Source organism: Odocoileus virginianus, chromosome 20 (genome assembly GCF_023699985.2).
Source record: "Odocoileus virginianus isolate 20LAN1187 ecotype Illinois chromosome 20, Ovbor_1.2, whole genome shotgun sequence".
Classification (NCBI taxonomy): domain Eukaryota; kingdom Metazoa; phylum Chordata; class Mammalia; order Artiodactyla; family Cervidae; genus Odocoileus; species Odocoileus virginianus.
Window position 1 is genome coordinate 48944866 of NC_069693.1, and position 21497 is coordinate 48966362.

At 53.5% G+C, this 21497-nt stretch overlaps 1 protein-coding gene across 2 annotated transcripts in view; it reads right to left on the reverse strand.

Annotated features, from left to right (window-relative positions):
• The window catches only part of CRISPLD2 (cysteine rich secretory protein LCCL domain containing 2), a 65530-nt gene extending 44479 nt beyond the window's left edge, over positions 1–21051 (reverse strand). The window contains exons 1-3 of one of the 2 annotated variants that reach the window (XM_070451447.1): positions 20900–21051; positions 4297–4611; positions 1250–1368 (exon numbers count right to left, since the gene is read on the reverse strand). In XM_070451447.1, coding sequence (XP_070307548.1) covers positions 1250–1368; positions 4297–4536 — 359 coding nt within the window. In that variant the 5' untranslated portion in view covers positions 4537–4611; positions 20900–21051. Of the gene's footprint in view, positions 1–1249; positions 1369–4296; positions 4633–20899 lie in introns of both variants that reach the window. The other variant, XM_070451448.1, reaches the window with a different exon arrangement.
• Between the last annotated feature and the right edge of the window lie 446 nt (positions 21052–21497).

The following is a 21497-nucleotide window of genomic DNA, read 5'->3' on the forward strand; positions in this document are numbered from 1 at the left end:
CCGGTCGCTGTCACCAGCAAGTGTAGACAAAATGGTTTCAACAAGCAGAACAGATGTGGGGGGGACTGGGCACTTCTGAGGGCACCATGGGGAGCAGGGCAGTCAGTGGTCTTGTAATAATTACCGTCAGGACTCCGGCAATGGTGGTGGTCAGTGCCCTGGCCAGGGAAAGCACCTCTCTGCTTGGGGCCAGCTCAGAGAAGGACACACAGACAGCAACAGAGCTCCGGGGCCGCAGGGTACCCACCACCCTGTCTGTCCATGTCCCACAAGACTTGTTGCCAGGCTGGACTGGTTTTAGAAAGAAAACATTCAGCTGCTGAGGGGCTTTCAGATGAGGGGCTCCTCTGGAAAGTGAGTCAGCAATATTGATCCAGAAAGGGGACAGCCTTTGTGCTATGGACCTATCAATCCTACTCAGAGTTTTCCTAACGAAAGCATTCAAATGAGCCAAGAGGGAAAAAGAAGAAAACAAAACCCAGCTACGAGAATAGAATGGCTGAATTCTGGTCTGTCAACCTGATGGCTCACAGGCAGCCTTTCAGATGTGATAACCATGACAAGTATGTACTAGAAAACTGTTTGATGTTGTATGAGAAGGAAAAAAAAATCAATAGCTGTCCTGGCCACAGTTACAACTATGGGAAAATATGTCGGCCAGATGCAGCCCAGGAGCCCAGAAACACAGAAAGACCTGACCAGGTCAGCGGGTCCATGGGTTGGGTTCCTCATAGACATTTTCTGGTGATGCTGTCATAAGACTGACTGGATAAAAAGCAGAAAACAACACCAGGTTGCTATGCCTCCACGAAGCCAAGCCTCTAGCCCCGTGATGACCCCTTGCCCAGGTCCTGCCCAGAACAACCCTGGCTAAAGGAGCGTGCAGGGGCTTGGGGTCCCATTAAGATCCGAGCTCAGGAACTGGATATGGTGGGTCTGAAGGCCAGCAGACCCTGCCCTGTGTTTTCAGGGGCTCTGTCCAATCCACATCAATTTTTCAATGAAAGGGGCAAAATGGAAGCAGACCCTGGAACCCTAGCGACTCCTGGGCCCCTACTCGGAGAACTCGTGTGCTAGCACATGGGCAGCGAGTCTTAATCTGTCAGAAGACATCTTCCCCACTTCCTCTAAGGAAACCCGCCCAGTTGACCTAGGTGAAGGTCGGTGGGTGACATTTAACAGGTGCTCAGAGGTCCGGCAGTGTGAGTGAGACCCCAGGTCACAAGTAGGGGGCCATGGCGTCTCTCACCTGCCCCAGTGCACGGCCAGGTTCTGCCCGATGGACACCAGCAGGCCGGTGGGCCCGTGCTCCCAGATGCACTCCTGGGCCCAGGCCGCCGCCGACTTCTCCAGCTCTTCATCCCAGGTCTGCAGGGGACGAGAAACGGGCACCAGAGGTAGGTTCAGGGGTGGGTGGAAGAACTCAGCTGCACTGATGCCCCCAGCTCGGGCCCCGGACGACCCTAAGTGCCAGGTTCAGCTTCTGCAACACTGGACTCAAGGACTCTGAGAGCATTTCGATGGTCTCTGGTCAGCAAAGAACCTAGAGGAGCCTGGATGTTCAGAGCTCCTGCTCATCCCCTAACTTGTCAGGGACCCTGGCAAGTCCCTCCTCTCAGCCTCAGTCTCCTCATCTGTAAAACGGGAGGATGAATAACTTGGAGATGGATGGTGGTCATGGCTGTACAATGGTGTGAAGGTACCTAATGCCAATGAACAGTGCATTTTTAAATGGATGAAATGGTAAGTTTTATTATGTATATTTTACCATTTTATGTATATACATATATATTTCTTTATACACACACATGCTAAATCGCTTTAGTCATGGCCAACTCTTTGTGACCCTATGGACTGTAGCCCGCCAGGCTCCTCTGTCCATGGGGATTATCCAGGCAAGGATAATGGAGTGGGTTGTCATGTCCTACTCCAGGAGATCTTCCTGACCCAGGGATCAAACTCATGTCTCTTATATTTTCTGCATTGGCAGGCAGGTTCTTTACCACCAGTGCCACCTGGGAAGCCTATATATAACCATACACACACACACACACACACACACACACAGATTTTTTTTTCTAAGTAGCAAGAAATGCCTTCAACTCACCCAGTCCTGCTCCCCTCCGGCAAAGCCCACCCTGAGTCAGGGTCTGGGACAAAGAATCCGTCACCTGCTCCCCTCCCAACCAGCCCAGGGTGCACACATAACTCCCCGGAAGAGAACACGGTGAGCCAGGTGAGCAGGACTACTTTTCTCTCTCAAGAAACTGACGCCCAGTGGCCCTCAGGCTGTGAGCCAGTGGCTGCCCCGCCCCATCCAAATCTCCCGGGCAGGCAGGGGCTGTCCCCTTGCCCTGTGGAGGCCCAGCCTGGCACACAATAGGTGCTTGCTGACAGCCTATACTGGGAGGGCCCTGGGACGTTCCAGGAGACGGGTTCACCAATCGCTGGACCCGAGCACGAAGCCACCCCTTCCCCCCATCTCCGGTCCTGTGTCTCCTTCTGGCCAAGATAACGGCACCCCTCAACATCCAGGGGCAAGTCCTAAACCCAGACAGGCTGGCTCCAGAGCCTGTCCACTCATAAAACCTCAAAACAGGGTGTTTTAACTGTGGGGTTTTACAGTCCACCTCTTGGGATGAGCCTGTTTCAGAGGGCTGTGGCTCAAAGCTCCAGGACATGGATCTGAGACACCCTCTCCAGTCGGCGCCGCCTGTTGTTGGGCGGATGGACGTTGGTGGGCGAGGATGCTGGCAGGGGCGGAGGGAGCCTAAAAAGAAACCTACCCTAATTCTCTCCAGCTTTAACCCTAAAAAGCTCTGCATGGCTGCCCCACGCATTAACATTTTGAAAGGGTGCCCACTCTGCCTCCTAAAATTAGCACAACCCCTTCAGAACAAACCCCTGGACCATGTTCTTGAGGGGGAAAAAAGAAATGGTTTCATAAGGAGTCCCCAGGGGACAGCCTTGCTCAGGCTCTATCCAGGCAGGCATCCACTCGTCCCTCAGCCGGTGATGGGCCACCTCATCAGGCACAGCAATGCCGAGGGGCCCACAGCCACATGGGCAGGTGCCCGACCGTGAGGGTGACCGAGGTCAGAGCGTGAACAACACAGGGAGTGGCAGCTGAGTCCAGAGGAAGGAGGAAGGAGAGGGGCCAGGGCCCGGGCTGCTCGGAGCTGGATACGGGAGTGACGGGGTGCAGACGTGTGGGGCGCAGGGGGGCTGTGCACACAGCACCCTGAGGCTCCTCTGGCCACAGAGGAGGAAGCGAAACAAGCTAAGCAGACAGACCAGGGCTCCTGACAGGAGGCGTGGGTGCCAGGCGAGAAGCATGGAGGGCCCTCGAGGCTCCGGCCAGGAGAAAGGCTGGAAGAGTGAAGATTTAGGAATTACAACGTGACGCCAGGATTCAGAGGGCAAGATGGGAGGTGAGTCCCCCTCCAGGGCTGAGGCTGCCCTGCTAATCAAGGTGTGAACAACATGGGCAGGGAGGATGGAAACAGCTGGAGAAAGAGCCCCGGGTACGTAGGGGGGCAGCAGAGTGGGGGTGGAGTTCAGACAGCATGGACAGGTGAACGAGAGCATGGGTCCTGGACTCAGCCAGACCCAGGTCAGAATCCACCTCTGCCTCTGCCATCTGTGATCCCGGGCCAGTCTGTAAAGTTGGGGGGAACCATGGTGCCCACTTCATGGGGCCAAGAAAACTGGACATGGAGACACGGGAGTGAAGGTGAGGCTGGGGATGGGCACCCAGAGCTGGTCATCACTTCTGTTCCTAAGTGCGGGGGCTTCTCTCGAGGTACAGGGGACCCTCCACCATCCCTTCTCAGCCTCCTCCTCCTGGCAGAACGCCCCACTGCTCAGACTCAGCCGCCCCTCGCTGACGGAGGGAGCACCTGAAGAGTGGGCTGGAGACCAAGCTGCACGAAGACCTCGGTACCAGCACAGCCCCAGGGCTGAGTGTCTGGCTGGGCGTGCGACAGGCGTGCCAGCCAACTGTCAAGGGAACACTGAGTCAGCCCAGCGAAGGAGATGCTGAGGTCACTCGGTAAGGAGGAAGCAGAACTGGGGTCGGACTCACCAGAGCCTAGCCCTTGACTCTCACCGCCCCCCACTCCAGGAGGGCCTGTGGGGAGAGCCGAGGGTGGGGAGCGGGGGCTGAGCTCAGAGAGGTGCAGCCAGGCACCCAGAACGCAGCCAGGGGAGCCTCTCTGGCCAGTAGCCCCTGGGTCCTGGACCCCGCCCCCCGCCCTGAGCCCCCATGCCAGGCCAAGCCCCAGGCCCGGCGCTCACCATATACTCCATGTTGGAGGCGGGCGGCGACACCTGGCCCCGCAGCTTGTTGTGAAGCATGAGGATCTCCTCCTGGTCCGCCCTGGGGATGGCCCTCCGCGCCCGGGAGTGGGGCTGGTCCCGCTGGTATTTGCTGAGCAGCTTCTCTAAGTGTGTGACGTTGGGCAGGAAAAAGCCTTGGGCTCCGCAGAGCAGAAGCACCAGCCCCAAGGGCACGACACCAGTCAGGACACAGCTCATGGCTCCACGCTGGCAGCAAGGCAGGCGGTGACGGGCAGCCTGGGCGCCTGAGGCAGAGCTGGGCGTTCTCGTGCTCTGAAAGGAAGCAGAGGGTGGCTGGAGAAGTCGGTCAGTGCCAAACCCGCCATGGCAGAGAGTGGACAGGGCACCCCTCTCTCCCCATTGTGCAGATGTGAAGACTGAGGCTCACAGAAGCAATACCAGCAAGGTCCGGCAGGCAGGAAGTGGTGGAGCTGGGATTCAAGCCAACGGCCTCCAGCACGGCAAGCGGCCCGATGCCACATGGACATCCTGGCTCGGTCTCTCCCAGACTCAGCTTCTCGTGGCGCCTCCTTTTCTCTCACTCTGAGTCAGCATCTGGACTCATTCAGGGCTCCGGTGAGTCTATGGCCTGAATTAAACTCCATCTCCTGCCCCCAAAAGAGACTGCTAAAGCCATTTCACGTCAGCAAAGGATGTGCCATGAACCAACGGGGGTAGCGAACTTCCTAGTCCCTGCGAAGTAAGACTCAGTTCCCAAACAGGCTGTCAGGCGCCCCCAGACCCATCCCCTGCACAGTCCTTCCATGGGGTGGGTAGCCATCACACCCTACGACACAGCCTCCCAGGGCCTAGCCACGTGCTCTGATAACTTGATCCTCAGAGAAAGTGACAGTGGAAAGAGACAGGGCCTCCCAGGGGTACAGGGTACCCCACTCTCACCCTGTCCCTGCCTGGCAACCCCCCAAACAGCCCAGCATGCAGCCTCCCTCGGCCAGCTTCTGTCTGACAGTGGGCCCATTACGGGTACTGCCAGATGTGACCCTCCTGGCTGCTGAGTGAGCGGTTCGCATGGGTGATTAGCACCCAACAGCCACATCAGCAGGGCCAAAGAGGGGATGAAAGATGGTGGTTGGGACTCCCGAACTTCTAGCCCCTCTTGGGGCTGTGCTTCCCAAGGAGTGTTTCTGGAACCCTAGTTCTTGACACATGCCAGGCCAGGGGCCATGGTGCATGCCTCGTGGTCACATCAGTTGGGATTCACCCCCTCTGAGATCCACGGTGCCGACACCGTTATTTTATGACCCGTCAAAGATCTTCATGATCTGTCCTTGCTTTTGGGCTCCAGGCCCTTTTCTCAAACACCGCCTCTCACTAACCTTTCTTCCTTGGCAGGCATCTTAGGAAAAGCTGTCTTAGTCTTGGAACACATTTACTAATTCTAAAATCTCCCGGCCTGAAGATAATTTATTAGGTTTGAGTTTCCGCTAGGCCTGCGCTCTTTCTCAGAGCCCTTCCTGAGCCTCTGCGGGGGCCGGTCGCCTCATCCGTGTCATCTCCAGCCCTCACGAAAGCCCAGGAGGTCGGCCTGCCCTTGCAACCACTTTACAGATGGGGAGGCCGAGGCTTAGAGAGTCGACCCCCAGGCTGCTGACTGGTAAGACTCAAGCCCAGGTGTGATGTCCCTGAGGGCCTGGGGTTTTCCAGCACACTGCCTTGGTTCCTCTCACCCTGGGGTGCCAGTGGTCACACTACAGGTCACAAAGTGTGGTCCTCCTGATGGCTTGTTGTCTGGTCCAAGAAGACAAGACAGGGCTTGTTGTTCACCCTCTCGCCTCTGTTTCACCCCCAAGGAAAGTCGATCAGTCACCCAGCGACCTTTATAGGCCCCTATTTTGTGCTGCACGGTGGGAGAGGAGGACAACAAGGCACTGTCCCTGGCCTCAAGTGGCTCTCAGTTAGGCTGGGGAGATGGGAGCCCCTGACCAGCGGGACAGGCCTGGCTGAAGACAGCACGGAGAGCTGGAGGAGGGCTCCAGAGACCCCTGGGTGGGCAGGGAGGGAGGCAGCCTGGAGGCTACCCACCCAGAACCCCAGGAGGCCCCTCTGTCATCTCCCACGTGAACAATAGCCAGGGTTTCACTGGTTGGATTGGCGTGGGGCTGCAAGATGGCAGTGGAAGGAGGGGGTCCTCTGGGGCTTGTCCTGGGCACCCGAGAAGCAGAAAGCGGAGACTGAAGCTATGGGAACGCGGCAGTTCCCATCTCCGTTCCCTGGAAACTCTCCAGGGTCCTGACTGGGCTTATGCTTCAGATAAAAGCAGCCGACATGCAGGCAGAGGCCCAGCTCTGTGGCCTCTCGGCCTCTCGGCCAAGGAGTTCTCTCTGGGGCAGAGCCGCAGGGACCGCCGGAGGGCTTCTGTGTGCTCCCTCGCCCCGTGGGAATCAAGCCAGTAACGCAGACGCTCCCAGGGTCCCTGCCGCCTCCCTGCTTAGTCACACCACCATATATGATCATTTCCCAGCTGCAGAGGCCAGGCTGAAAAGGATGCCAAAAACCGACGGTGCGTTAAGACTTGGGACAAAGCAGGAGCAAGACTGACATCACAAAACGACCACTTGGTCGTCACAGCAACATCCAATTTGCTTTACTCTTCGCTTCAGCATCCCAAGGGGCAGGGCACCCCCAAAGGCATGAAACAGGAATTGTCTACATGACTCAACTGGACCAAAAGCTGGGTTTGTTTTAAATCACCAGTGGGCACAATTCAAATAACTCTCAGTAGGGGGAGGGGTAAAAGAACTGTGGGTCAGTGTGGGTGGAATATTATAAAGCAGGTAAAATGGAAGACCTGGAGTTCTGGGATTGTCGGCAGCAACAAAGCTCTAATCCAATGTTGGGCTAAGAAAGTTGTAGAATGTTATGCTAACGGTAGTATTTATGTACATTTTAAGGCATATAAACCATATTTTGGACAAGTTTATGGATATTATAGGTGGACATGCATATATGTGTATGTGTATATAACACAGACATGTATTATATGTGTTTGTACATATATCATATGGTGTGCATGCACGTGTTTGTATAGTGAAACCAGTTCATGGTGGTGGTTGACTCTAGGAGGGAAACTGAACTGGGAATGAGAATATGAGGGGACTCATCTTTAATATATTGTTTCTGTTTTAAAATCTCAAGCACATGTGGCAAAGCGTAAGCTCTGTTCATGCAAGGTGGACCAGATGAGTTAGCAGGAATTGTGCTCAGGTAACCAGGGCAGGGCATCCTTGGGGGCCGGACCTCACTGGTGAGTGTCCTCTATCCTTTGGACTTGTCTACTTCAAATTTTTAAAAAATATTAATTAATAGAACAAAGAAAAATGCCAAAGCATGAAAGGACAGTGAAACCACTGCTGGTTCCAAGTGCATCCTCCTGGCATGTGCTCCTGAACAAAGGTGACCTTATTCCAGAAGACTTGGTGAGCCACCTTCACTCTGAATGTTCTCGCACAGTCCAGGACCCACAGATGGGGCCTTCCCTCCAAGGTTCAGGAGAGAACTGATGAAGCCTCGGGTGAAGCTTCAAAGTTGGGAGAACCACGGGGTTTAGTCAAACCTTCCCCTGGGGAGAAACACAAATGAAAAGAGGCATTTCTCCAAGTGTCTTCTCCACCTCGAGATGGTCGCTGGCACAGACATGTCGACTTGTCTTGGGTCGGGCCATTCATAACACCATGTCGGGTGACACTGCTGGGTCTGAAAGTAGTCTGGCCTGCCTGCAGCTTGGGGCAGGGGTGGGGAGGGGCAGGCTGGGGGGCTGGGGGTCCATGCTGGGGAGGGGGCAATGCTTGGATCATGATGGCTTCTAAGTCTGGGCCAGGGAGAACACAGAAGATTCAAGCAGAACTGTAGCAGTAACAGGCCTGGTGTCCCATAACTTTATTTCAGACCACGGCACAGGGCTGGCACACAGAGGGAAACACAGAATCCTGGACTGAGCTATGCCTTCTGCAAATTCCTTCATCGGAGTCCCAACCCCAGCTCCTCAGACCACGGCTGGGTTTGGATACAGGGTCTTAGAAGAGGCGATTAAGTTAAAATGAGATCATACGAGTGGGCCCTGCTCCAGTATGGCTGGTATCCTTGTAAGACGGAGGGATTAGGACACAGACACGCACAGAGGGATCAGCATGTGAGATACAGGGAGGGGACCGCCATCTACACGCCAAGGAGCAATGCCTAAAAGAAACCAGCCCTGCCGGCACCTTGATCTTGGACTTCCAGCCTCCATGAGAGGGAAAGAATGAATTTCTGGTGTTTGAACCGCTTGGTCTGGGGTGCTTGGTCCTGGCAGCCCTAGCAGACTAGTATTCATACAAGCATCAGACAATAAATGAGAACTAGGTTCTAAACATCCCGCTGGTGGCTGTATGGAAGGAGGCGAGGAGGGGACTGAGAGCAAATTGGGTGGCCAAGACTGGAATTATGACTGGAACCTGGGCGGAGGCAATTGGTGCTGTGTCTCAGCACAAGGTCATCGGCCAAGGCGACTTCGCCAGGCCCCGCCAGCCCCCTGGTCTAGACAGACTATTCAACTTCTGCTGCCCAAACAGCTCGATCAGAACTTAGGAACTTAGGAACAGAACTTTGGCCCCCTTTCCATCTATAATTTAAAAGAAACTGACTCACAGACATAGAGAGCAGACTTGTGGTCGCCAAGGGGGATCGGTGTGGGGGAGGGACGGAGCAGGAGGCTGGGGTTAGCAGAAGCGAACTCCTATGTACAGGACGCATAAGCAACAAGGTCCTACTGTAGAGTGCAGGGAACTGTACTCAATATCCTGTGATAAACAAGAATGGAAGAGAACGCGAAAAAGAATGTGTATATATATATACACACACATAAATGAGTCACTTTGCTGTACAACAGAAATAAACACAAACTGTAAACCAACTGTACTTCAATAAAATACATTTTTTTAAAAGTTTTCCAACGGAGACCCACCCACTGCCACCTGGGGCTTTCCAATGACAAGTACAGGCTCCTACCAGGGAGGCCAGTGGGGACTTAGCTGGGGTGAGACTCACCACATGCCCATGGCTGCGTTTCTCACCCCACCCTCCTGGTGATCCAGAGGCTTGGGTTCTACTGCTCCCATCTGACAGATAAGGAGACTGGGGCCCCTGAGGTCTTTGGGAGCCCACCCAAAGTCATACAACTGCAAGCAGAAGACCTGGGGCTGGAACACAACTCCATCTGGCCTCTGAGCCTCCTCAATGCCACCATTCCTTCCCCGGGGTGAGTTTCCTTGGGGATTTCCCATCACCACCCATGTAGGGGCAGGACCCCCGCAAACAACCCAGCTCACACTGTGACCCTCCCTTCCTGCCCTTCTCTGCTTCCTGGGCAGATGGCTGGGCTCAGCAGAGACAGGCCCCACCCCTACTCCAGGTCAGCCAGTGACTCTGTCGAGAAAAAGGCACCCATGTGTCATCCCCAGGGGAGTGAAACGTTTACATCATGGTGACATCACACCACAATGTGCCCCGTCACCGAGCCTAGCACCCACCCAGCCTCCATCTGCCTCTGACTCAAATATGATGCCCACACGGACTCTCTCTGCAACCCTCCAGCCCTCCTGACATCCCCGAGGGGCTCACACTTCAGGCAGGCGGGTTATCCGAGCTCCCTTTGGGGCCTGGAGACGGAAGCCAACACTCTTTGGCTCTTTTGCCCCCTGCTTCTCCCAGGGTGGCCAAATGCAGGCCTCATTTCCAGAGAAGTCCTCTCCACTCTCTGTCCCTGGCCTGCTACCAACAGCATCAAACACCCGCACAGTTGACAGAAATGCAGTCTCCGTGAGGTCTCCTTGGCGGCAGTTGAAACTCCCAGCCTGGGAGACCACAAACAAGATAAGGGCACCGGGGCAGGGGGGGGGGGGGGGGGGGTGCGGCGCAGGCAGTGGCGGGGAGACACCGACAAAGCTTTCAAACCCCTCGGTCGACAGCCAGACTCAATCTGGGGTCGGATTCCTGCGGCATCGCCCCAACATGCAGGATACATTTGGACTCTGGCCGTTTTCCACTCCATTTTCTGGAAAACAAAACTGAGCCTGGGTGATATTCCATGGTATTAGTGAGGTCTGGGGCTGGATTGAGGTGGAACCAAGACTTGAGATCCCACTTCCTGGAAGTGTGGAGGGCTCTGCCATCACCCTCTGCCCCGGCTAAGAGTCTGTGGACATCGAGGGCACCCACGGCCCCATGTGACCCCAGTCCACCTCGGGGGTCTCCTGCCACTCAACTCAACTCTCAGGAGCAAAATGAAGAAAGACAATGTGAATGAACCTGAAGGTGTCACTCCGCTTGGGCTGCCTTCGCCTGTGTTTAGGAAAGTCTGCCAGAAAGATGAATCTTCGTGGGGCCCGCCAGCCGGCAGCCCCGAGGCCGTGCCAAGCTCTCTGCTCCTGCACACGCTGTTCTCGTGGCTCAGCCTGTGACCCCAACCTGCCCCGCCCCCACCGGGGCATGGCAGATGAATTCCTGCCCGTAGGTTAGGACTTAACTTTGGGGTCGCAGCTTAATCATGGCCCCAGACCTGTCCACCTTGTTCACCACTGAATCGCCAAAGTCTGACCTCGTCGGAACAAGGAGATCTGTACATTCACTTTGTAAATATTTATAGAACACCGTTGGCATCTTCGTCGATGAACAAGATCGACAGGTCTGCAGGCGTGATTCAGCTCCCAGAAGTTTCCAGAAAGTGGTGACCCTTTGACTCCTCCACTGAGTCTTCATGTGGAGCAGAGACTGATCTGCCTGTGAGGGGAGGAGGCAGGCTGGGGTCAAGGGATGAGCTGTGGGACCAGGAATTACAGGGTCACAACATTACAGGGTTCGTTGCATGGTTAATGGCTAATCGTATTGGCTATGACAATAATAATAATGCTAAATGCTGCACAGATCCATTGTTTGGATAGATTTGAGAAAGACTGGGATTAATAATGGTGAATGAAGTGAAAAAGGCTATTCTCTCTTATTTCAAAGCTTCTGCTTTGAGGCAAATCTAATTTTTAAAACTCCTATTAGATGTCTAATGCTAGTGGGGATGATAAAAAAAAAAAAAGGCTTCCCTTAAATCTGAAATATGCTTCAGTTCCCTACATGCCTGGGGTCTTAGCCACTTTCTTTCAGCTTCCTGGGGAAGTGGGTTCTGAGATGTCACAGACCGGGTCACAGCATGAATGTGATCAGCTGGCCAGGAACCGGATTCACAATGACGGTTATCCGGCTCAGTGGCCGTTGCTGCCATGAGACTGGGTCTCCTTCCAGGGGTCAGCTGAGCCCTGGGTGTCAAGGAGCCAGCAGCCTGCCTCAAGTCTGCTCACACTGGCTGCCTTGCCAGCTAGACTTGGCACTTCTTGAGGGCTGAAACCAGTGCTAGACTGGCAAATGTTTAATAACGGACATTTGGAAATCCTTGAAATACTCGCCCTAATCTGTAGTGTCTGCCCATTCCCTTGGTGAAATATCCCCACCACGGTTATTTCAAGCCATTGATATAGGGTCACTGAGCATGGAGTTTCTGGAAAGAGTCCCACAATAACACACCATGATGCAGCTTTTCCATCATACGCATGGAGTAGACAGCAACCACCCCAAGAGCAGAAAGAACAGTGAAGCAGGGTAAAAGATCAGGATACAATAAGTTTTGACTAGTTATTAGTTTTATTTTAAATAAGACGTTTCATTGTAAGTTTATATAACATATAATGGTGGTTGTGTGCACAGGGAACTATACCCAATATTTTGTAATAAACTATAAGAGCAAAAATCTGAAAATATGTATATGTAGGGCTTCCCAGGTGACACAGTGGTAAAGAATCCACCCGCTAATGCCACAGACCCAGGAGACAGATCCCTGGGTGGGGAAGATCTCCTGGAGAAGGGCATAGCAACCCACTCCAGTATTCTTGCCTGGAGAATCCCATGGACAGAGGAGCCTGGCAGGCTACAGTCCATGGGGTTGTAAAGAGTAGGACATGACTGAGTAATTGGGCGCACGCACACACACACACACACATGTATAACTGAATCACTGTATTGTACACCTGAGATTTACACGACACTGGACATCAACTATAATTCAATTAAAAAAAAAATGATGATGGGATTGAACTGGCCCACAACTTTTCCGGAAACTTAACCATCGGCTCCCACAAGCCAGTATGAGCCAGCTCCAGCACGGCACTGGACGACTGGGTCTTACTCAACCCGAAACTTCGGGGCGTATTAACTGCTCAACAAACATTTCTCACCCATCACCCAGCCAACACGTGATGAGTGAGGACAAAGTGGCTGATCTTGTTCTAGGTCCTCTACTCCCAGAATCTTGTCTTTCTCCCTCTCTGCAGACTGTTGGGGTCAATGAGACTATGATCCCTATTTTACAGATGAGGAAACTAAGGCTCAACGCAGACGAGCAACTTGCTCACAGTCGGGCAGAATGCCTGCGGATGACAGCAAAGAGCCTGCTACACTCTGACTCCCTGCCTGCCTTGCCCTCGAAAATATCAGGGCAGTTCTAACTTGCGCCCCCATGTCAGCAAGAGCCCCCATAGCTAGCCCGAAAGGCAGGGGCATCAGGGCTCCAAGCTCCCTCAGGAGCACAAAGGAGAACTCAGAATGTGAGCGAGGCTGAAGGCAGAGCGGAGTCAGACCCACAAACCACCCAGAAATTCCAGGAATGAAGTGGCGGCTGGGAGGAGGGAGGCGGGACACCCCAGCCTGTCTCGGGCAGATCCCAGGGCTGGGAAGAGAGACTGGGTAAGTAAGTACCAGACACGCCGAGGGCGGGGATCTCCCTCCTCCACGGGAGCCAGTTTTCCTTAAACCCTTCTCGACAGAATTAGGGAAAGACCATGGAGGACTATCCCTTCCTTTGTCAACTGCTCTGCCCCCAACCCCACAAAGACGGACAGTAGGCTTAACAAAAAAGGCCACCCCCACGGGCACCTTCTTCCCTCCTGTCCCCTCAGCAAAAGCTATGTCCTTATGGGATACACGGGGCAACAACTCAGTATGTTTAACTGAATATAATATATAAAACCCATTCAGTTTTCTAAATACTATGCAGAGAACATACACAATTCTGAACAAAAAGAGCACACCTACTCAACAAACATTCGCTTAATCTACTCTGTGCAGAAAAAAAAAGAACGAAAAAACAGGTTTGTTCAATGCAAGCCAAGATAATACATGAGAAGCCACTTTAAAGTGACTGGATAATAAATTAATATACTCTTCAAATACCCAGTACATGACACTTGGGGCCCTTTTCTCCCTTCTCGCAGACATGTGGATGTTTCCTTGGAAACAATGCTCCCAGAAAGCTTTAGATAAATGGCAGGAAACCTCCAGCTCCCAAAAACAAGAAATCGAGGACTCCCAGGAGACAGTGAGGAAAAGTGTGGACAGTGGGTCAAACCTGGTCCGAATCCTGACTCTATGACATAAACCTGGGGGCTGCCCAGAAGGTCCCTCAATCCCTCGAAGTCGCCAGTTCCTCCAGGGCAAAACAAAGTACTGAGTTTCTCCCAGGGCTGGGTGACAATTTGCAGATTGTGGAAATAGTGGTTCTAAGGAGCCCAGAGGCAGAGTCCCGCGACTCACAGGTGTTCAATGAGTGTTTCTTTCCCCGCTCCTTGAGGGTGAAACCAGATACCTTTGCTCCAGGCTATGGTGCGGGCAGCACTGGGACTATCCTCCCACCTGAAATGTATGATTCACTGGTGTCAGGTGGTACTTCCAAGGATGAGTCACAGCCTTGAACCGAACTCAAGCATACTATATAGCACCAGACTATGGAATCTGCACACGGCCTCTCAGGGGGAAATCCCCAGGGCAAGTCCTCAGGTGGCCAGGGAGTGCCTGGGGTAGGCAGTGAGCAAAACTCCGTCCCCAGGAGTGGGGCACAGTGAGGGGGGCGGGCATCGCAGCAAACTGGAGGAAGACAGCCTGGGACACCGGACAGTGAGGGTGGACAGAGGTAGGGGCAGTGACCACTCTGGCTGGGGTGAACTCCAGGCAGTGGGAACCACAAGGACAAAAGCTCTGAGACGGTCACTGTCTTGGCCTGGACAAGAAGGGTCAGAGCAGTGTGACCAGGGAGAAAGGGGGTCACAGAGGCAAGCAGGGCCAGGCAACCTGGGGCCTCAAGGGCCTTGACAAAGAGTGTTGATTTTACTCTAAATGCAAAGCGGAGTAGGGGGTGGGGGGTGTGTCTGTGTGTGAGTGTGAGTGTGTGTGTGTGCGCGCGCGCGTGCAGAGCAGATGAAGCCAAAGGTGACAGGGTCTGATTTAAGCTCTGAGAACCAGGCAGATGCAGCTCCGCAGATGGAGCTCACAGACGGAACGCTGAACTAAAGAGGCCAGACTCCAATGATGAAACATCCATGCTGCCCTAGATGTAAAGTTCAAAACCAGGCAAAACCAACCTACCCCAACAGAAGTGCAGAAATGGTTCCCCTCGGGGGGTGGGGCTGTGGGAGGGGCCTGGGGGGTAGTCAGGCTTTGTCGCGTTGGGGCCCTGAGACTGCGCGTGCGCACTTGGAGAAAACGCCATCCTCCTGTGCACCAATGCATGTGCTTTCTTCTCTAGCATGTTGAACTTTAATAAAAAGTTTAAGAGAAGAGTTAAAGAGGCTCTGGCTTCTGTTGGAAGAATGCCTCCACAGAAGCAGGAGAAGAGTATTGTGCAAGAGAAAACCCTCGGGGCTCTCCCCTGAATATCAGCGCGGAGACAAGTCCGGGCCCTGGACTCCCGACAGCCCTTCGAAGTGAACCTGAAGGTGCTGGAGCCCAGAGAAAGCCCTGTGCGGCCGGGGCCTCCCACCTGGGCCAGACAGCTACTCTGCCAGACAGGGCCCGGTTCATCCTGGTCTGAGAGGGCACTTTGTCCAGCGATGCCAAAGCTGAAAATATCTCAGTCCCCGGGAAGCCCGTCCTTGATGGTTCCCGGGAATAAACAGTGTTTTTAAAGCAGCCAGTGCTTCCCCCCCATGAGAACAGACTGGCTGTGTTGGAAGCCGGTTGGGGGCGGGATGGAGAGACGCAGTGGACATGTACGGGCACACAGATGTATTTTGAATGCTGGAGAGGAAATAGCCCATTCTTTCAGAAGGGCCGCTCAGGGGTCACCAACAGACGGACTTCACAAGCTCCCGGGCACATGGGCTCTAAACACAGCTGAAGGAAAAAAGCTGGAACTCTCAGGACACTTGCTCAAGCCTTAGAGCAATGGGTATTAGCAAACCTAGCGTCATTCCGGAAGAAAGGCCTAGAAACACGCCAACAACTTGCTCTCAGGGGCCTCGGCTCTGGGCAGAAGACGTCATTCTAGCTCCCAAGCCACTGGCTCTATCCCTGCCACGGGACTTCTCTGTGCTCACACGAGGTCCTGTAAACAGAACCTTCTGCCCCAATCAGCTGGCCCCACCCACCCCATTCTGGGGCCCCTGCCCAGGGAAAGTCTCCCAGGCTTTCCCAGGCAGTGGGTCCCACCCTGGAGCCTGCACCATAAAGTGCTGGAAGCCACGCTAAAGCACAGATTGCTGGCCCCACCCCCACAGCTTTTGGAGGTCTGCAGTGGAGCTGAGAATTGGCATTCTGACAGCTCCCCTGGGTGCCACTGCTGGCCCTGGGACCTCACTTTGAGAACCGCTGCTCTAGGTGGTACCAGCCTCTCAAATCTCCCCATGCTATACCTTAGTCTGGTGTTTCCCAAACTCCAGCCCTTGGCACACCCGCTTCCCCAAGCTCTGCCCACCTTCCTACCATCTCCCTGTTCTAGTTCATATTTCTTACTTTTATTTGTTGGTTCGCTTTGGGAGTTCAAAGAAATATATATTAAAAAGGGAACCTTCAGAACTTCCCGGTGGTGCAGTGGTTGAGACTCTGCACTTCCAATGCTGGGGACACATTGACCCCTGGTTGAGAACTAAGCCCACTTGCTGTGCAGGGCAGCCAAAATTAAAAAAAAAAAAAAAAAAGTGGGGAGGAGGGACCTTCTATAATCAGCATGTGCAGAGAACCTGATCGCTTCTGCTGTGAACAGAAGGCAGGAGTGAAATGAACTTCGATGAAAATGGAGCAGAGCCGGGACCAGAGGTTTCACTGTAGAGGGCGCTCTGTCTTTGTTGTAAAGGGAGGTCAGTTTTGTAAATGGTGGGTTGCTGCTGGGTCAGCACACAGGTTCAATCACCTTGAGGACAGGCCCAGATGGGCTTCATACACTGCAGGGGACACCGATCATCCCACCGTGACCTGCTCTCAGGTATGAAGGCCACACCGTGACTCCCCTGTGCCCCGCAGCTCACAGCAGGAAATTCAAACTCAGCACAGCTGACCCCATCAATGGGCAGGCTCCTCCACCCTGAGACTGACCCTTAGACCCCTAGACCCCAGACACCTGAGCTTCCTGTCACTCTCAGGGTACCAGGGGACCCCTCCTCCAGACCTCTGCACAAACATGGTCCCTCTCCCAGCGTACCCCCCCAATGTCCCACCCACCCACTGTCACCTTCCCTGCCAGGAACACCACCTCTTTGCTCTAAAAGGACTTCTGTGTGTGCATGCTAAGTCACTTTAGTCATGTCTGACTCTTTGCGACCCCATGGACTGTAGCCCACCAGGCTCCTCTGTCCATGGGATCCTCCAGGCAAGAATATTGGAGTGGGTTGCCATGCTCTCTTCAAGGAAATCTTCTCAACACAGGGATCGAACCCAAGTCTCCTGCGTCTCCTTTTACCACTGAGCCACCAGCAAAAGAACTTCTAGGACCTTATCAAATCAGCTGCAGCAGTTGCCAGCTGGATGCCAGTCCCTAGTTCTAGAGAGATCCAGGAATTTTCAATCCAAAAGAACGCCAGGGAGGGTCCATTCTGGGACCACTTGACTACAAACAAAATGAAAGGTGGATTCTTTTTCCTTCCAGGATTTTACCATTCTGCACTCACAATAGGAAATGATCCAGAAACTTGGACTGAAAATGTGGGATTTCATAATTTATAATATTTTTTTAAAATGATGGTCCAAAAGTTGCATAATCCTCATTAGGACTTTTCTTTTTTCCCCTGAATTTGTGGTTTTTTCCTAAGCTGACGCAGCACTTGGGGCAATCAGAGAAGATAAATTTCCCTGGGGCTGGACCACGAGAAACTGTCTGTCCCCACAATCTTGGGGTGGGGGGGGTTGTCTATCACCAAGTACCCACAAATGCACAGCCTGGGGTACAAGATGTTCCCCAGGACAACATCTCTGACAGGAATCTCTGCCAGCTGCTCTCCGGGGTGAGGGGTGGGGAAATACTGTGAACACTTCCCCCAAAACACCCAGACGCCCCATTCTCTATGCTCATGGCAGAGGGCCTTGATTCCTTCTGTTAGGAGATGATCTCAGTTGATGCCTCTTCAAGACAAAAGTCAAGAAAAAGGGACACATGATCCTTAATTAGGTAAAAATAAGGTTACCATGGGATCCACCTATTCTACTCATAGGGGTAGAACCAAAACAACTGAAAATGGGTGTAAAAAAAAAAAGTGTACACAGATGTCAACAGCAGCATCATGCGCAACAGCCAAAAGGGGGAAATGGCCCAAACTTCCCGCAGTGGATGAGAGGATCAGCGAAGGATGGTCTGTTCTGCCCATACCATGGAAGAGTATTCGACCACAAAAAAGTGTGCAGCAGTGACACAGGCTCCAACATGAATGAACCTTGACCATGTTATGCTCAGTGAGAGATGCCAGACACAGAAAGTCACATACCAGATGATTTCTTTTACACAAAACGTCTAGAATTAAGCAAATCCAGAGAGACAAAAAGCAGATGAGCAGTTGCCAGGGGCTGAGGAGGACAGAATGGGGAGTGACTGTTAATACTGGTTGTAAGGTTTCCTTTTGGAGTGATGAAAATTTCCTGGAATTAGACAGTGTTGATAGTTTCACAACACTGCTAATGTACTAGATGCCACGAAACTGTGTACTTTAAAATGATAAATCTCATGTTATTAGGATTTTATAACACTAAAATCATTTTTTTCCAAGGGGGAAAAAAAAAGAGCATAAGTGGTCCTACCAACCACTACCCAGAGCAGCCTGACCCTCCCCGTTCCAGAACAGAGTGTGCTCCCCTTAGGACTTTACAAGGGGCTCCAGATCCCTGGTGTAATCAGCTCAGTGAACTGAAGACGAAATGAAATGACGCCTGTGTTGTATTTTCCTTTCTTGACAAGCCATCAGCCCCTTTGAGTGATGCTGGGTTTGCACATCTGGGACTGATCAAAAACCAGTGAGTCTGCAAAAAAAGGAGGGGAGAAAGGCTTCCTAGGTCGGGAGTAAGCAGACACAGAGGCACCTCCCATACATAGTAAATTACTCTGGTGACAGAGAAAAGAAATGTTCCAGCTCCCACGAGGCCAAAGAGGTCAGCATTCAGAGGTCCTGCCTTTAAGAGCCGGTTTTCAAATGCAACCTACAGAAAAACCCAGGTATCCAATGTGGGGTCGCTGAGTGAGGGATGAAGTGCAGGGGTCTTCAGAGGCCCATGCTCCGCTCCTGAGGCCCCAGCCCCTCCCCGTCCAGCCAACTCTCCTTGGCAGTCCAGAAGCAGGGCTGTGGGAGCAGCTGGCATTGCTCTGGGTTCCCCAGCAGGGCCCCTGCATACTGATGCAGGTTGCCTGTCGGCAGAGTGGATCCCAAGTCCCCATGTCACTGTCCCCTCTCCAGCCCCACTCCTAGTCAGAGCCGGGGAATTCAGACCCCACACGGCAGAAGCCTTGCGCAGAAGCAAGCTCTGAGCTGACAGTCATGTGGCCAGTCATCGAACCGGCATCTTTTTCCAGGATCTGAGGGAGGACCCGGCTAGGATGGCAGCTCTCCCCGACCCTGCCCATGTCATGCTGGGTACATGCCTTCATCACTCAGAGCCTCAATTTCCTCCTTGTAAAAAGGAGGACAGTCCAGCTCACAAAGAAGTCAGTGGGATGGGTCATCCATGTAAAACCCCAAGCATGTCTGACCCAGAGTAAGTGCCAGATGAATGTCAGCTACTGATAGAATTACAAACGCGATCATTACTATTTCTACTCCTATTTTTTGAGAGACTGTAAAAATCAAGATCACTCTCTTCATTCTCTTCCCTGACTACATCGTCAGGGACGGGCTGGGCCCAACTCTGCTAACTGTGTTTTACCTGGAGGCCCTCTCAAACAAAACGATCCCTCAGGTTTGAAGGTCAGGTTCAGAGGTGGAGTTAGCTATTGGACAGAGAAGTGTCTTAAAGGAGGCAGGACTCAGCCCTTAAGTGTGAAGGTTAAGTGCAGACAGATAGACCTGAGGTGACAGCATCACACACAACCATCAAGTGCACAAAACAATAGGCCCAAGAGTTCCCCACTGGGTCTTTTTGGAGAAGGGGGCATGCCTTTCATCCTGTCCTTCACATCCTGGCCTCTCATCTGTCAGGTTCTAGCCCTAGATGCCCTCACCCTTCTGGGGAAGGCAGGCTCACCCTAATCTGCCAGGGCAACGAGCCCAAAGGCTCAAAGTGGAAACTCACAAGCCCACTCTTGGTTGGAAGGTGAGCTGAGCATCTGTCAACTTCCAGATGCTTCCCATGACCAGAGCAGTAACTCACCTTCCAGCTAACAGACACCCAATTCAAACTGGACTTCGATGAGCTGGCATTAGCCAGCTGGCTCGTCCACCAGCCCAGCCCTTTTGAGGGAGGCTCTGAGTCTCTACGGCTCAGGGGGCTGGCCTTGGCTCTTCCACTGGGGGTCACAGATCTCCCAGACCCCAGAGCTGAGCCCTCAGCTGCTAGCGGTTCCCCCCACCAGAAGTTTATACAGATGTCTACTCTGGCTGAAGAAACCCAGGAACTCTTCCCAAACCTGTAGGAACTGGACGTGTGCCATGCCCGGACACATCCACAGCCTTATGGGGCTTTGAAGGCAGACATAACTGGGTCCCAGCCTCCACTCTGCCTGGACACTTCACCTCCCTGACCCTTGGTGCCTGCCTCTGAAACACGGGAAGAGGAAGACTCCCTGGAAGGTTGGTCGCAAACACTACCATAAAGGGGCGTGGCTCTGTAAACTGCCCAACAGAATACACACGCCGCTAGGATCACCTCAGCCTCCACACGTGGGCAGAACACATTCAAACTCCTGCCACATGCTCTCCATTTATTGACGCCCACGGTGTACACAGGGATGCAATAGATGCTGGCGAACTATACAGGGAAGGCAAGAGTACACACAGCCTCAGGGAGCACGATTCTGTGGTCAGACCGGCTTTGAGTCCCAGGCCCCCTAGCTTCTTGTACGTGAGGTCTCAGACAACTTGCCCTCGCTGAGACTGTTTCTCCATCTGCGTAAGGGCATGCCGCCGAGCATGGCTCTAAAATGCAGGAGGCGTGCACAGCTAACTTGCTTGCACACAGTAAACCCTAAGAGATGACATCTGCTCTGGTTATTCCAGCTCCTAGGAGATTGAGGGGGTGGAGAGCACGGTGCAGAAAGAGGAATCTAAGGCACACTCACCTCCCTCCGCAGGGCTCAACCACCTCCTCGCCGGCGTCTCCTGCGTGGAGTGGCGGTGACAGCAGCACAAGCACAGCGGACACAGCCGGCAGGTCGCGGAAAAGGCACTCTCTGCCGCCGAGGGATGCAGTGGGTCGGAGGACCTTACGCGCAGCCTTTTGTAGGCTGCCCGGACCCAGGGGCCACGCCCCCGGCGGCCCTAATAGGGTCGCGCCGCCGTGGCACCGCCCCTCCAGGCCCTCCCCCCCGCCCCCTATCCCCACCGGCACCGCCCCTCCCGGCCTTGCCCCACCTAAGAGCCTGGCAGACTCCGGGAGGGGAGGCGCTGGCGCCTCGTGTCGGGGCCGTCGCAGGGAGGGCGGGACCACCCGCGTCCTAAGAACTCGGCTTGAGAAAAGGAGGACACGCTCAGTTTCCTCATCATGACCATAAAAATAGCGTTTCCATTGAGAACTTAACGGTGCACCCAGCGCGGTGCCAAGCACTTTCCACCAGGGGTTTGCAAATTTACCAAATTCCACTTCTCTGCGCCTCAACTGGAAAATGGGAAAAAAGAAGCTACCTCCTGGGGACTGGTGTAGGTCCCATCAACTAGGGT